At 44.5% G+C, this 16044-nt stretch overlaps 1 protein-coding gene across 2 annotated transcripts in view; it reads right to left on the reverse strand.

The window, feature by feature from the left end:
- arhgap23a (Rho GTPase activating protein 23a) overlaps positions 1–15640 on the reverse strand; it is a 69012-nt gene extending 53372 nt beyond the window's left edge. The window contains exon 1 of one of the 2 annotated variants that reach the window (XM_067615837.1): positions 15203–15640. In XM_067615837.1, coding sequence (XP_067471938.1) covers positions 15203–15211 — 9 coding nt within the window. In that variant the 5' untranslated portion in view covers positions 15212–15640. Of the gene's footprint in view, positions 1–528; positions 874–15202 lie in introns of those variants that run through there. The other variant, XM_067615836.1, reaches the window with a different exon arrangement.
- Positions 15641–16044: the final 404 nt, after the last annotated feature.

Below are 16044 nucleotides of genomic sequence, written 5' to 3' on the forward strand. Positions count from 1 at the left end.
GTGAGTCCAATGGGTCTCATCGGCTAATTTGTTCACTAATTATGTGCCATTCATTGAAAAAAAAACCCCAACACTAATAAAGAAATGATTCTCAGAAACTGTCCACACACACACACACACACACACCATCCCTGTTTGGGTCGCCACGTTTGGATTGACAGCCTGTCCGCCTCCTGATGCAGCCACAGGCGGACAAAAGATTGAAGCAACCCGGGCGTAAAATGTGACTCTGGATCACTTTTGTGAAGCTGCGGTTAAATTCATTCGGTTGCGCACCATTTGCCGTCCACAATAGTGGACAAAAGCTGCAGAAAAACACTGATCAAACACTTGGTTTCTGTACAGTATGTCGGTGAGTGTGTGTGTGTACACAGTGGCTATGTAAACTAGTGTTAATCCTCTTAGGAAATCACGCTCTCTGACCAGCCCCACAGCCGCACTCCCAGACCGCCCAAAACACAATAATGTCCAGGTATCATGATAAATAAGCAGCAAGTTAAGGCTGTCAGCTCCGTGCTGTGTACTTACGTGGTTCTCAGAGTAGGGTGGTATTCCAACAAGGCAAAAAGCAACTCCATTCATTGGACAGCAGAGACAGTTTGGCTGCAACAAGGAGAGGCAGATTTGTTGCTGCAGAAGCGGCAACAGAGGCAGACGCGCAGGTCTGAGAGTAACAATGCTCCGGTCAAACACAAACTTATATGTTCAACACTTATCCAGCTTCCTTCCCCCTAAAAAAAAAAAAAAAAAAAAAAAAAAAAGGACTCCACTCTGTTCCCGTTGTTTCGGGCCGTTCAGTGCGCTTCCCCCCCTCCTCCTCCTCTTCTTCTTCTTCCGCCAGACCGCATCAGTTGTACATAACTAAAGCTCTCTGTGCTCGGCCTGCCTGGAAACTTGACTGCAGCAGCGTCAAAACACAGGAAGTCTGGACACCAAGCCTTCACAGTTAAGCCCGTAAAGGGCGACCGTTAACAGAAGTATCGCAGTTTTATCTGATTAATCATGACTGAATATGAGTAAACTTCCAGAAAAATCCGGTAACAATTCTTGAAACTGCGGATGAAGTTAATAACAAGCTTGTTTCTCCATATTGTGTTCAATGCCTGAAGTAAACTTTCTAAACTTTACAAATAATGGGCTCATGTTACACAGAGCTAATTATACATTTCATTAGTGGGGTGGTTCTCAAACTTTTTCACATCACAGATCCCTAAACTGTCACAAATTAGACCACGGACCCCCATTGAAAAGAATTTGTTCCAGGGTCCCCCATTTGATTTTTACTTTTAGATGTTTTATTAAAGAAAGTGTATGAAACCCATTATCAAAATAGTCACACATTCATTCTGTCACTATGTTACTTATGGATGGAATTATAGTGTGAATATATTAGTCCTCTTTTTGCTGGGGTCCATCCGAAGCCATCTAAAAGACCTCTGGGTGTCCCCGGACCCCACTTTGAAAACCACTACATTAGTGGAAGTGAGCTAAATATCAAGACCTTTTGATGGGGAAAAGTATCACTTAAAATGTGCTCTGTATCCTCTCATTTGCATTTATTTTATTTGTAGTACACAGTCCAGGCTTTTATGCTACACACCTACACCGGAAGTGATGTATTTGCATTGGGTTTAACTTGACACTGGCGGACTGAAGGGAGTCAAATTAGAGGAGGGTGCGTTGGGTAAATGTGTGCGCTCCGCCCTGCGAGCCCACAGCGTGCGGGCTCCCTCTGGCTGTGTCGAAACGTTTGTGTGATGGATGGGAGGGGAGGGCTGGTGCCACCAGGACAGTCAGTAAAAGTAAGGTTTGGAAAAAAAAAAGTACTGGAACTGGATTTTGGCACATTGTGGAAATAAATGAGCAGTTGTCAACAAGTATAGGACAAATTAAGCAAGTTTAAATAGAGTTTAACCGGCAAATCTCCCATCTGATGAGCTGGCAGCAAACAAAAGAGACTTTTTCTCAAGTAAAAGTGCCACAAACCACAGTGTGAAAACACTCTGTTACAGGCAAAAGTTCTAAAAAGTAGTACAATTATTATCACTAATATTAACTAAAAGTGTTAAAAGTACTCATTATGCATTGTGCAGCGTCTACTCAGCTCTGTAACCACTGAATCTAAATCTCATCTGATGGTCTTCTCATATAATCTCGCTTTTAATTTGACAAGTTTACATGATTCATTCCTAGTTGTGGGTGTATGTGATGTGCTGTTGTGTGCAGCTTTGTATTTTGTATAATGTGTCCTGTGTGTGTTTTTTTGCTTTGTACTGTTTGTTATTGTGCTGTTATGTGTTTTATTTGTAAGGGACTGCAAATGAAAAGTAGCTTTGACGCTAAATCTGGTGCAGTACAGCAAATGTTAACATTTATGTTTAAAACTGTACATTTTCCCCATAAATACAATACAATATTATTATCTATCACATCATCGGATTGTAATTACTGAAGCATTAACATATAAGCAACAATTTAATGTTGCTATTGCTGGTTGAGGTGGAGCTACTTTAAACTATTTTATATACTTAAGGATGATTCAATTTACTGTATAATAATGCATTATAATATGTGGTATATGATCATTACAGGTTTTTGAAAGAAACTACTACCTAAAGCTGTCAAATAAATGAAAGTGCAACATTAGCCTCTGAAATGTAGTGGAGTAGAAGTATACAGCAGCAAAGAATGGAAATACTCAAGTACAGTACCTCAAAATTGTGCTTAAGTACAGTAATTGAGTAAATGTGCTTAGTTACATTCCACTATTGCCACAATTACACAACACTGTGTGTGATCGAGGTGGGTCATGTTGTAAAATAGGATGTCGAAAGAGCAACAGGAAAATCGCACTTATGATTTTCATGTACTGTAAGAGCAGTAAACCACAGGCTTATACAATATGATGGCATGGAAAGTCTCATAAACCAATCATCATTACCTCCAACAAAAGGCACAAACGAGTGTGTGACTCAGGATGAACTGACAAAAACACAGCAGAAACAAAGACTAACAGCATCATTCATTGAGAATTCCTTCCACGCCCAGACAGAATAGACTATAATTCATAAATTCTCGGAAAATGTGTTGACAAAACTGTATTTTTAGCCACGTTGGCTGCAGCTGAATGCTCATGTGAATCGATAGAGATACAGTCAGGGGAAGCTTACTCATCAATAGAACAGGAACTTCAAACGGCTGCCAAGAAGTTACACTACATCATATATATGCTACTATATATAAAAATAGCATGTGTAAACATCACCGTCTGTCATGGCTGCTTAAAATAAAAGTGAGAAGAAATGAAAAAAAAAAAAAAAAAAAAAGAGGGGAAATGAGATAAAAAAAATTAGGAGAAATGTGGCGACGTGGTGCTGGCTTTAGCCGCTGTGATGGCTCAAAGCTGGAGGCCCATGTGGCTACTATTACTCTGAGGGGTGCAAGTATCAGAACAGGCCACTTCAAAAGCCTGCCTGCCTATGGGGGAAACAGACTGGAGTCATAGGGAAAAAGCAGCTTACGGGAGCCTTCCCACGCCAAGAGCTGCAGCTGCCAACTCAGCCTCCATCTCAACATGTCTCCGCTGTCTGCTCGCTCTCTCTTCACGGCCTCCTAACCTCTGCCTCCTCTCCGCTCTGAGACACACAATCCCCTTCCAAAAGCTTACAGAGGACACTTCGACGAAAAAGTCCTAGTCATGACCTTCGCTCATCTCCAATTCAACGCTATTTGAGACGGATAATTGCCATGTGTCCCAAATCCCCTCCAGGTTACTCATACAGTGCAGACAAAGTAGTTTCTGTGAATACCAGATCGTCTGGAAATCCACCGTGGCAGAGTGAGAGCCCAGAGGGACTTAGCAGCAGTATCCTAGTCTTAAGGTGGGAGAACAAGGCAGATGGCCCCCTGAGAAAAAGGGAGGATGACGAGAGAGAGAGAGAGCTTGATTTCTGGGGGTCAAGGAGCGTGAGGGCTGTCGCAGCTGGACACTTTCTATCCTCTCTGACTTTGGGATCAGCATCTATCTCTGCAGCCTCTCGGTCTCTTTTTTCTGCTCTCCATGTGTTTTCTATTCCAGGAGAAGGAGGGATAAATCAGTCTGTGCCCTGACACTTTTCTGTGGGAAGAAAGATTTGATGTTAGTGAACCCCTGCTGTGTTGGGGTTTGTCCACATCTCATCCCAGATTGCATGCAGATACACGCTCACGCTACACATCAATTTGCCTGTCAGGCGAGCAAAATGGGCCTTCTATTATTGATGGCTGCTGGTCGGCTGAGACTGAGATGTGCAGAGAGAGAGAGAGAGAGAGAGAGAGAGAGAGAGAGAGGGAGAGAGATTTGTGTGTTTGAGGTGTCATGTCTGAGCAGGTGGGTAAGCGTATTTTTAAAAAAAGCTGATTTTAAAATACAGGAAAGAACTGTAACTGTATCCATATCAAACCAAAAGAAGTGTCTTTTTCCATCATCCTCTATCTCGCCTACTGCACTTGATGGCTTACAGTGAGCGTCTGAACCCTCAACTCCTCCTCCTCCTCCAACTCCTCCTCGTTGCTGTTTCTCTGGGTCAGCCTTAGTCACTGACACACAGCCTCAAGCGTTGGGTTTCTCCCCCGTGATTGACTGAGTGGCCCCGGATCTGATGGTGATATGAGGCGACACGCCCCGATCGCTTTCCCTCGAGGGCCGGCTGGGGATGAGCAGGGACCATCCAGAGAGACTGCGAGAGGCCTCTCCCGGTCATTACATAATCACACACACAGCCTGGCGCCTTGTAGGACAAACCCATAAACAACCATCATCCTATTTACTCACTCGACCGCATCCCCCCCCCGCCCTCCCTCCCTCCACTCCCACTTCCCTCCACTGGCCTGGCTCGGCAAGTGGTCCTGCCTAGGTGGAACCTCGGCGCTAACAAGATTCCCGCTCTGCTGCTGAGGCTGTGGCGGCAATGTGAGTGGAGGCAGGGATGGAGGGAGGGAGGGAGGGAGGGAGTGGTGGGTGGGCATCCCCTGAATCCTCATATCATTCTAGGCCACTTCACAGTGCATGTGCGCTGGTATGTTACTATTAATTGTAGCCACTCCATTTATCCTTATATACCGCTTCCGCCCCCCCCCCCCCTTTTGTAGCCAACTTTACCCCCCTCGGAGGCTTCTGCCCCCTCATTCTTTCATATCTCCTCTGTTTCACTCCACTTCCCTCAAGTTATTGAGTCTGTCCTTTCAGTAAATGTCCATCACCCGCCCCCACCGCCCTCTACACAGACATACTTTCAGTTTGAGGAGTGTAGCTGCCAGATCTTTTCAACATGATTTACTTTAAGCCTGTCCAGAGTCTATAACACTCCACTTAGACACACTGTGTCTTTGTCAGTCAGGTCACACTAACCCTCCACTTGATACAGTTGCATTTAATGAGTGTTTGGATATTCTTTCTTACTGCTAAGAGCCAAAAATCCTGCCAAGCTGCAGCATCTCTTGCTCTCCTCAGTTTCAGCTGATCTAATATAAAGATTAACCTTCTTTCTGTCCTCGTCTCAAATGTAATAAGAAGCTGATTATCGTTGTCTGGGCCTGATAACATGAAATGTATCCGATGAGAGCTGAAAGCGATCAGTCAGAGTCAGGAGCTAGAGCAGTGAGGACTGTGAGCTTATAGGAATATCTGCAAGTATGTCTGCATATGCTCGGGCTTAAGAAGCAATGTTCAGCTGCTTATTGCTAAGCATGAACACATACATGACTGTAGGCATGTGATTAAGACACGGATGTCACTGATGAGTGAGGGAGAGTTTTGGATATTTATGTGCTTGTGACTCCGCTGTACGTCTCACACTCCGGTCGTCTCTGGCTGCCTGTTGACACAGAGGCTGCTGTGGCACTCCTTTGAAGGGGGTTGTGGGAAGGTTGGGCGGGGTGCGGGGGGCGATCGACCCCCGGCCTTCATGGATTCCAGCCAGAGCTGTAAATTCCCCCCTCTCTCTCTCTCTCTGCGTGACAGGAGGAGTCCTCTTTGTCTGGCCGGACAACTGGCACGAGAGGAGGAAACAGCTGACTGGTCAGTACAGACAAGCCAACAAGGACTGTGACAAACTACACTGTGTGTGCACTGGCATACAGACACTTAAATGTGGAGATTTACAAATGAAATAGAAGGAATAGTGAAGTTTGCTTTAATTGTAATAACTGGATCCCAAATGTGCTTGAAGCTTTGACTTGATGGGAGTTGTTTAAAAGGCTGTTTCCAACTAAGAGTCAGAAAGACGTTTCAATTAATCCGTTGCACAAAGCTGTCGATCTTAAATACTAATTTGCCAGGAAGTTTGGGTAAACTAAGACCTTTCTCAAACTAAAAATCATGGCTGACTGAGCAACCCTTCACTCCAGCAGAAAATGTTTACCTTCTGGAAACAGTTCCAAGGACATTTTACTGGGAAAACTCAGTGAAGAGTGTAGCAAAAACAAAAAAACTTCCAGTAACATAAAATCTCAGATCTCGCAGACTTTGAGAGGCTGTGGCTTCTTAATGTGGCAAGGCTCAGTGCTTCTGCTAACTCCTCAGTCAGACTCAGGATAGTTTCTTTGGTCAAACGAAAACTACTAATGATGATATCCCCACTGATGATTTCCAACAGGTTACTGCACTGTCTAAAAACCTCTCTCCCTTCTTATTACTCGCTTCGCAAGATGTTGGAAGAACACAAATAATGAGTGGCAACCTTTCCATTCATATCCATATTGTATGAAAATAAATAAGCAGACTGTTGAGACTTGCTTGAGTTGTATAACACGTCATAGCAAACATAAAATGTGCATTAATCTGTGTTATATTAACACAGAGTGGTAAAACTTTGACAAAAAAATATTGCAGACTTGATCTTCATATGATGCATTACACAGCTCATGCAACTTTCTATTTATAGGTTTTCATATCATGCAGTTAAAGAATGGAAAAATATAAAGTCACTCATTGTCATGTGGTTTGCAAAATGCTCTCCTATGATGTAAAGAAACTGACATTATTCGAGGTAAAGTAAGGTTAAAACAAGCAAAGCATATTTCTATGTCTGTACATTTTGACAGGCAGGAAAATCACAGGTGTACATTTTAATCATTAATGTTATGAGTCACACCTGTGCTTTTGCTCCTATGACAAGTCAAAAATGCCTGCTGTGAGAAAAGTCTGTTAGCAGGTTGGCAAAAGAAATAAAAGACGATTTCACTGCAGATTTTCCAGGTTGTTTTTCTGTAACTGTGATCAAAAAGCGACCTCCATCATAAACCCATATCTCTACATTTCGTCTTGTCTGTCATTTCTGTTCCACTGCTGACCTGCTGACCTCTCCCTGCCTCACCCCACACTACATTTCACTGTAATCCCCCTCTCGCTCTTGCAGCTGCCTCACTCCTTCTTCTGCAGGATGCGGTAACTCAGACAAAATGAGACTTTGAGTCTGTGGACATTGACTGGCTGCTGTACGGCCGCAGAGACGGAGATAGGTTCGAGTCAGAGCTTTGGCCCCTGCAGGGGACGTTCAGCTGGGTAGGATGCTGGAGGGAGTGAATCACTGAGGCTAAGAACGCAAACACACACGTATACATGGACCTCACCAGCTTGTGCTTATGACTGGACATGTTGTCACATCCTGAAGCTTACTGAGCATGACTTGAGAACTTTCTCAACTTTCATTTTAACCCTATTTTCACTGGTTTTACCATAATCATTTTACTTTAATTTTTACTCTTTCAGGGCAGTTAATTCCTACCTGGCCATACAAGCCGATACGCTCTCTCATCCCCGAACATGAATTGTTTTCATTCTGGCACAGTCATAGGCCTTAACATGGCAAGAACTGATTAAAGAGGCCATGTGGTAGCGTTTGAGATAAAGGAACAAAGAAGAGGAAATACCCCGAGTCTAACGAGGAGAATAGTGGATGTTCAGGTGTCACAGTTTGCACAAATGACCACTGATTCAACACCCCAAAGTCTCCAGTCTGTCTCGATCAGTTTATTCCTCAAAGCTCCAGACATACACAGACAACAAGTGAATCACATCCACTTCCAGGGTAATCCACCGTTTCTATAAATATTAGCTGTTACTATAAATGCTTGGCACACGTTTCTTCAAAGGACATCCCTGTAGTTCCTCCCCCCTTCCTCCTCCATCTTCTCTTTTCCCCTAAACGTCTTCTGAGAGACAGAGAGGGAAAATAAACAAAAGCTCATAGTTCCAGTAGTCAGTTCTGCAAGTTTCCTTCCTGCTGCCCGTCACTTCATAGAGATCGAATGTGTTTGCAGCCTCTTTACCTTTCACAGCTCCGCATCCTGCTTCTAGCATCACTTCCTGCAGCACGCGGGCAGACAATGGAAATTAGCTCTAAGGTTGACAAATGTCTTAAAGTCACATTCGGGAACCAGTTTATCAGATATCAGGAAAAATATTTACAACTTGCAATTTCTCTGCTGGTCACTGATGAATCAGGAACATCCTAAAATAACTCACAACATAAAATTAGAAAGTTATTATTATATTACTGTAGGTTGGACATTCCCTGAATACACCGGCCTAAATATGCAACGGAAAATGGACAATTGAAAGTTTTTTTTTTTAACTCTTGGAAAAATGCTTTAACTGTAACTGATGTGATCACACATCCTAAAAGCTGACATTTTTGGACATTTCAGGGTGGCTACTTCCTTTTAATACTATTTATTAGAGAGTTTTACTTTCATGCTGGCAGTTATGTGACACAAACAGAAGCATTGTTATGACAATTACAGTTATTTATTATAGTATGATTTTAAAACAATAAGATTCATGCTTCCTTCTTGGTCAGGTCTGCCGAGAAAAAGAGGTTTTAATCTTAATATGCAACTTTTAACTGGTTAAAGGTTTAATGCAAATGTTTTAAAGAAACTGCAATCAAAACTTAACAAAACTAACTAAAAAACTAATTTTTAAAACTCAAAAAGCAACTGCAGTTGTTTAGTTTTATGATACAGCACACCTCATTTGAGGATTTAAGCATCCTAATGTAAAAAACAATCGTCTTCATCTTCAAAAAAGGACCCTATAGCCTACGACAAATCTCTTGAGCATGTGTCGTACAACAAAGGCTGTAAGCCACACTTCTTACAGTATATACAGTAAATTGAGTAATCCTGTATGTCCAAGGGGATCATATCCTAATCCGAGCGTTTCCCTGGCCTTAAAACGGAGAGATAAGTTCGTCTAGACATGGCCTTAAAGCAGGGTGTTCTCCTTTAGTAGGACAGCAGACCACACGGGAGGAATGCTTTGATAGATTTCTAACCTTCATGAAAGATCCCCTTCTTTATCTGTTCAACGATCACGTTCTGCTCACACATCTTAAATCATGTTGCCAGTCCCATAAAATCATAATTCTGTGTTAGACTTCATGCCCGAGCCTGAATCATAGACAGAAATAAGAACAGAGTGAATAAAAGACTGGTATTGCTCACCTTTAAAACCTTTAAATACAGACTGAATACACATGCATGTTTATACGGAATTTAAAAGGAATGTCCACACTCACGTTATTTTAACCACTGCTGAGATTCATAAAAAAAAAAAAAGTTAAAAAATAGTTTAAAAAGTACATCTGTGAGTGAGGAATATTACCTTTTATAATGAGCAGTGGCACTCACATTAATATACAATAAAAACACACTTCCTAATGTGATCAATGAGGGTGAAAAGCCGCCAAACCAGAGAGGATTACTGTATATATTCCCCTTGCTGAATGAACATAATTGTGCACTGTCATCAGTATCAGCAACAAAGCAAACAAACATCTTCTTATTCTAGGTTGAATTCTGTAAAAAGACCACCATCTGTTCCTTTTCTGCTTGCTGCAGAGATTTCCCTAAATAGATAATCCTCAATCCCCTTGAAAAGATAGAATTTGAGGCACAGTTGCATTTGTAGACCACAAGGGGGCTCAGTCCTTACAAGACAAGGTAGGATAAGGATGAGGAATTAAAAAAAAAAAAAAAGAAGAAGAAGTTCAGCTATGGCTCTGTGGTGAATTTTAAATTTTAACCCCATCACTGGGATTTAACAGGATTTATTATGATAATACTTGTGCAACTTGAGTCCAAGATGTGGCAAAAAGCTGACCGAGCAAAATGCAAAGATCAGTGTGCTCTGTTCTGGATGTGAGAACAGCAAAATACAACAGTTGAGTGCCTTAATGGTGCTCAAGCAAATGTTCAAAATAGGACAAAATCTATTTAAAATCACTGCTTATCTGTAATCAGACCTTACATTGTCTCATTTTTTTTTGTGTTAAAACTGGATCACATCTTCAGTAGCTCGGAAAATAGGCCAAGAGGTCAGTGGCTCATGAAGCGTACAGTTCATTATTGAAATGCAGCTGTGGTGCCCACTGACACTAGGGCATCTCTGTGGCCTGTTTAATGATCAAAGTAATGAAACAGCAGGCATCAGCTGCACAGCTGTTCATACCAGACTGACATCTTCACACCGCACCTGGACACCGAAGTCGACTGCTCTGAGACTCAAGGACGAAAGAGGAGGAGCAGGAGGTTGGAAAACTAATACCAAGAGATAGAAACAGACTGCCAGGGTCATGGGTTGAAGTCAGAAAGAGCGCTGTGCACGCCAAACATGCCCCATTAGGTTAAATTAGACCAACTCGGTAAGAAACAGCCTGCGAGTCTCCTAATTGGATGGCTGCCTCATGCTACTGATAAACCTCATCCTCTGTTTTGTTGCATTTATCCCTGCTCAGCTGCTCTCATCCTGTGTCATCAGCCTGCAGATCCCTGACATGGGCTGGACTCATGCAAAGTACTGCTGACAGGAAGGGCTTTAACCACACGGGCTAACCTTTGACCCCTGCGTGAGTACACCCCCCCCACCCCCCCTTCAACCATCTGCATTCATAGCTCGCCACTCAAGTGTATTGAGGATGAGGTCCAAAGCAGTCGTCCTGGGTTGGAACAGGAGCTGTTTACTTTCTGGAGATGGGTGTCCTAGTTTCTTTCACAGGACAATCTGCCCATTGTCTGCCCGCAGGCATCTACCAATTGGTTATCGCTTGCCTGACAATCCAATAGAGACTGAATTAAGAACATGAACCCTGTACTGAAAACCTTTGCGTGCAAAGACACACATCATAACATCTTCATCTTACACTTGACATGATGAACATACCCATACTGAAAGAACAATCCCAAGAAAGTGAGTTACTTCCAAACGTGTTTAAATACATGTTTCAAACTAAAAAAACTGAATGTAAGTTTTCTCAAACACTAGAAAGTCTTGTATCCTTATCCTATGAACAAGCAGAAGAAAAAGTAGAAATAAAAGACTAATTTTTATTATATAAAAGCTCATAAAAATAGCCGGGCCATAAAAATATAAATCTACTTTTAAGGAAAATCTGATTTGAATGATTCTGCAAGTATGCATGATAGCAAATACCATACATATTTAAACCTAAGAATGATGCCTTAATGTCAGTCTGATAGTGTGGAGATTGATGTCCGTTCTTGCTCAGGCTGCATGCTCCATTTGCTGCAGAGACACTAATGGTATCCAGGGTCAACCCAGAGCTCCCAGAGCTCCCAGAGCTCCGTGTCCCACAAAGGTCCCTGGAGAGCTATGTGTGTTCTGGTCACCGCATGCAAAACCAGCTGAAACATTTCCATCCTGTAGCGTGGTTAATTTTCATTGTCATACTCCTTTCTTCCTCTCTGTTGCAAAACTGACAATCAGGTCAGAGAAGCAGGCAGGAGTTCTCCGCATGGGTGAGAAGATCGATATATGCTTATATATGTGTGTTTAATTTCAATTTAGATGCAAATTCGCAGACAAAGTTCATTCTTTTAGAGTCCCTCAGTGTCTACCGCTCAGGACAATAAGGCAAGAAATTCCAGAGTCCAAAGATTGAAGGGCTGTAGGCAGGGGGCCTCGGGGTGCCATGGGTGGGGCGTCAGATTAGACCACCTGTTCCACCATGAGGCGCACACATACACTCATTCTTTTCCTTTATCCTTCCCTCTCACTATCTCCTTTGTAACTTAATAAGAGCCTTTCTTCTCTCTCTGACACACACACACACACTTTCACTCTCATAAAATATCTCCCTGTTGCTCTCCGTGGCTGCTTCGCTCTGAGCTAATTTTGACTGCATTCCATTTTAGTCACATCTATGGGAAACAGACAAAACAATTTACCAGATAACTCTGGCTGAGAGCCACAGGGACTCGCACACGGACTCACACACTCATATACGCACACACACATAGTACAGTTAGACATATGTCGCCTTGTCGCCTAAATTGAGCCTCCGGGGAGTCGTGTTGAGACAGCAGCGTAAACATAACTGAGTCACCCCGTCTACAGCAATGAGGCTCATCCTGCAGTATCAGGGAGCTGTCAGCTTGTACAGTAGTACATCTCAGGAGATATTAAGTTGAGTAAGGACACTAAAAATGGACACTAAAATCATGTTTGATGACATTATACCTTAAAATTGCTCTTTTCTTGCTGTTTTATGTGGATTTTACTGCTTCAACCGCTACAAAATGACTTTTCCCTATGCCCTGTTGCTGCTAAAGCAGAGAGACAACCACTAGTTTCTGTCTGATGGATGCGGTCAGGCATCTCCATCTCCAAAGCCAGCGCTCGCAGGGCAGCAGTCACCACAGCCCTGCCCAGGTCTGCCTTAATGACTATTGATCGGAAAGCACTAATGACCCAAACTGATTTGCAGTGAGTCTGGCATTTAAATCGTCCCCCAGGCGTGTGTTCTGCACTGAGAACTTTCCCGGTGTCAGTCAGTCAGTGTGTTTTGTAAACTTATAAAACCAGACACCTCAACTGAGGATGAGTTACATCATGTGCAGAGCGTGGAGCATGCATTACTCGGACGCAGAAGAATGCAGCGCTGACGGACTCGGCTCGCAGTGCGAGAGAGAGAGAGAGAGCGAGAGAGAGAGAGAGAGAGAAGTGTCCCACTGCTGCCCTTGATTCTCTCCCACAGACACTTTATATAACCAGCCTTTTCCTGTTCCTCACTGTGCCACTGCCCTCCTTATCACTGTGCATGTGTGGATCTGCCCTTGCATAGACAGCTACACGACACAGAGTCAAAGAGAGGAGCTAACACAGATACCGCATGGTGATGTCCTGAATAATCTGCAGCCTTTCCATTACTATAGTAAACACTACATGCTTCTGTTTACATTCACACAGCAATGTTAGCGCGTGTTTATCTTTCTAAATGACAGATCTTTAGATGTTTCTCAGACACATACTGTACATCCAGAATCATCTGGCTGATGAGGCCACTTTAGTGTAAACACACACGGAGGCCTAAAGCAGGAAACCCAAGAGGAGATAAAGCTTCACAACCACATCTCTAAATGACAATAATACACAGTCACGTGACAAACAGGAAGTGCTATAATCATATTTGGCCATTACATCACAATGTGGTCCATTTATTAAAATGACACCAACCCAGCTTTAGCACTGCACCAAGGCCATGCCATGTCAGCATTTCACAGCGCTGCGCAGTATTATAAATAGTTTTCGTTTCCTGTGTTATATTGTCCTATAAGCTACACCGCTCTCGTCTTTATTTCTGTGCAGAATGTGAACTGATACTTTGTGTGTGTGTGTGTGTGTGTGTGTGTGTGTGTGTGTGTGTGTGTGTGTCTGACACTGAGGCCATGACCCATACATGTGTTCTCCAAAACACAATGTGCTCTGTGTTATAGCTCCCCATTTGTGGAAATACGGTTAAGAGCAAAACAACAACAACACACACAAACAAAACCAAACAAGTGTACATCCATATGAATGACATGTACCCCTGCTCCCTACATATGTAGTCACACACACACACCCAAAAACACACATTGTCTGGCTGGCAGCAGGGATGACATCATCTCTGCTATACAGGGGGGCTAATGTAACCCCGACCTGAGCCTGTGGACACACACAGGAGATGTTCCCCGTATGGACCACATGCATAATTCACCCAAAGGAAGGGCTGGGCTTGGGCGTGTCACCCATATACAACCCCCCCCCCTTCTCTCCTCTACACAAACCTGATGCTCGCACCACTTCAACCTCAGGAGAGGAGAGGACGCAAAGCAACAGAGGAGGCAGAGGGAGGGGAGGAAAGGGAGGAAAGAGGGGGGATGAGGTAATCAATGAGCAGGACACACACTGCCAGCAGGTTGATGGCAATGGAGGGGAAATATAACGAGGGGGACCGGGCTGGTGCTCCTCTGTGTCTCCGAGCTCTCTCGTCCTCTAAAACCATTCATCATCCGCTCAACTACCAGCAGCTGGTTGCCTCCATGCTGGATACAAAACCTAATAACAGCTGCAATCGAGCTCCACGCAGAGCTCTGGCAAACGTCAAAACAGGCTATAAAACGCACCAAATATTTGAAAACACTCCTAAACACTATCTGCTTCTGTAGACACTGGAAGTGAAGGAGAGGCAAATTCACCAAGCATCGGGTGCAAACATCCACGCTCTCACAGTTCTGCTCTCATTAGCGAGAGTAAACAAGTGGAGCTGTAGATGACACCCGCTGTAAAGACTGGTGACATGAGTACACAGTGTTACAAAGCGGCGGACACACTCGTCTGAGCATCAATGAATGAACGCAGACACAAACACACACACACACGCGCGTGCGTGGCTCTGGATGTGATGCTTTTGAAAAGAACCCTGTTGCATGACACCCCGTCTCCCGCCTCAATCCTGACTCGGGGCGAGGGTGCAAATTGCTACCTGACATGTTAAGACGGATCATCACAGAAGAACCTACTAAACTCAGCCACACCCCTCTTTTCATGCATTTCTGTTCCTTCTTTCCCAAGTGCTGATCTAACGCGAGGTATCAGAGATTAAGTCGGTAATGTTTTGAGCTGTGTCATCTCTCCAGAGGCCTGGCACTTGCCGGTGGCTGTTTGATGGCAAGCACCTCTGCCGGCCCCCTTCCCCCATGCTGTGCTGTGTTTGTTTGTGCCTTGAGGGAAACAAAAAGGGGGATGATGGATGTTATGAATGCACCAGGAGCTGCTGCTGCTCTGTGTGTTTTGTGTCAGCAAGGTGTGGATGTGTGAAGCCCGATCGGTTGGTCCCCTTCACCTCCCCTTCGGTCCCTCCCTCCTCTCCATCCTCACCTGGTCCATGATTTCAGCGAGCCTCCTCCCTCCTCCTGTTCCCAGTCATGGCACGAGATCGCCGGCTGCCTCTCTTGTTTCTTTTCTTTTCCTTGTTCAGTATTCCCAACAGCAATCCGATCCTGCCCTCCTCACACAGGCGAGGCAGCCTGGCAGCCGACTGCTGCTGCTGCTGCTGCTGCTGCTGCGCCTCTCAACAGAGGCATGACACTGTCTCTCCTTGTGTCTCTGAGTGTGACAGTCTGATACATCCAGTCAAACACTCCTCTCTTGTCCTTTTCTCTGTCCTCTCTTCTTCTGCCGCTGCTCTGGGTGGAGGCTGGAGGGCGAACAGGGCGTGTGTGGGATCCTCACCTATCTTCTTGATAACCACACGGAGGGAAGAGACTCCCGCTCTCCGTTTTCGTTCTCAAGCTCTTTCACTCGTTCCCTGTGTAAGCTGGCCCCTTGCCTCGCCTCCCCTCCCCTCCCCTCCCTCCCTCCCTCTCTGTCTCCACTTCCCTCCTCTCTTTCCATCTCCCCTCCCCCTCCTGCTGCAGCCGAGGAGAGCCGGAGTGAGCAAATGAGAGAGAAGAAGCGAGGGAGAGAGGAGGGCGGAGGGCTGAGATTGGCTGCTGGGGGACCATGTGACTCCCGGCAGATGACTCAGGGACCCTCTACCAGCTGTCCAGCTCATGCTTCCCTGAAAACCTCTGTTGCCATTGACAACAGCTGCCGTGCAACACACCAACCACAGCTCCCCAGACACAAAGCCATTGGCTGGCAGGATTTATGGCCCCCGCCCCCTATTGTGGGGGGGGGGGGGGGGGGGGGAGCATGAATGTTGGGACGTGTAGTCCTCT

The sequence above is a fragment of the Thunnus thynnus genome, chromosome 17, assembly GCF_963924715.1.
Source record: "Thunnus thynnus chromosome 17, fThuThy2.1, whole genome shotgun sequence".
Taxonomy (NCBI): Eukaryota; Metazoa; Chordata; class Actinopteri; order Scombriformes; family Scombridae; genus Thunnus; species Thunnus thynnus.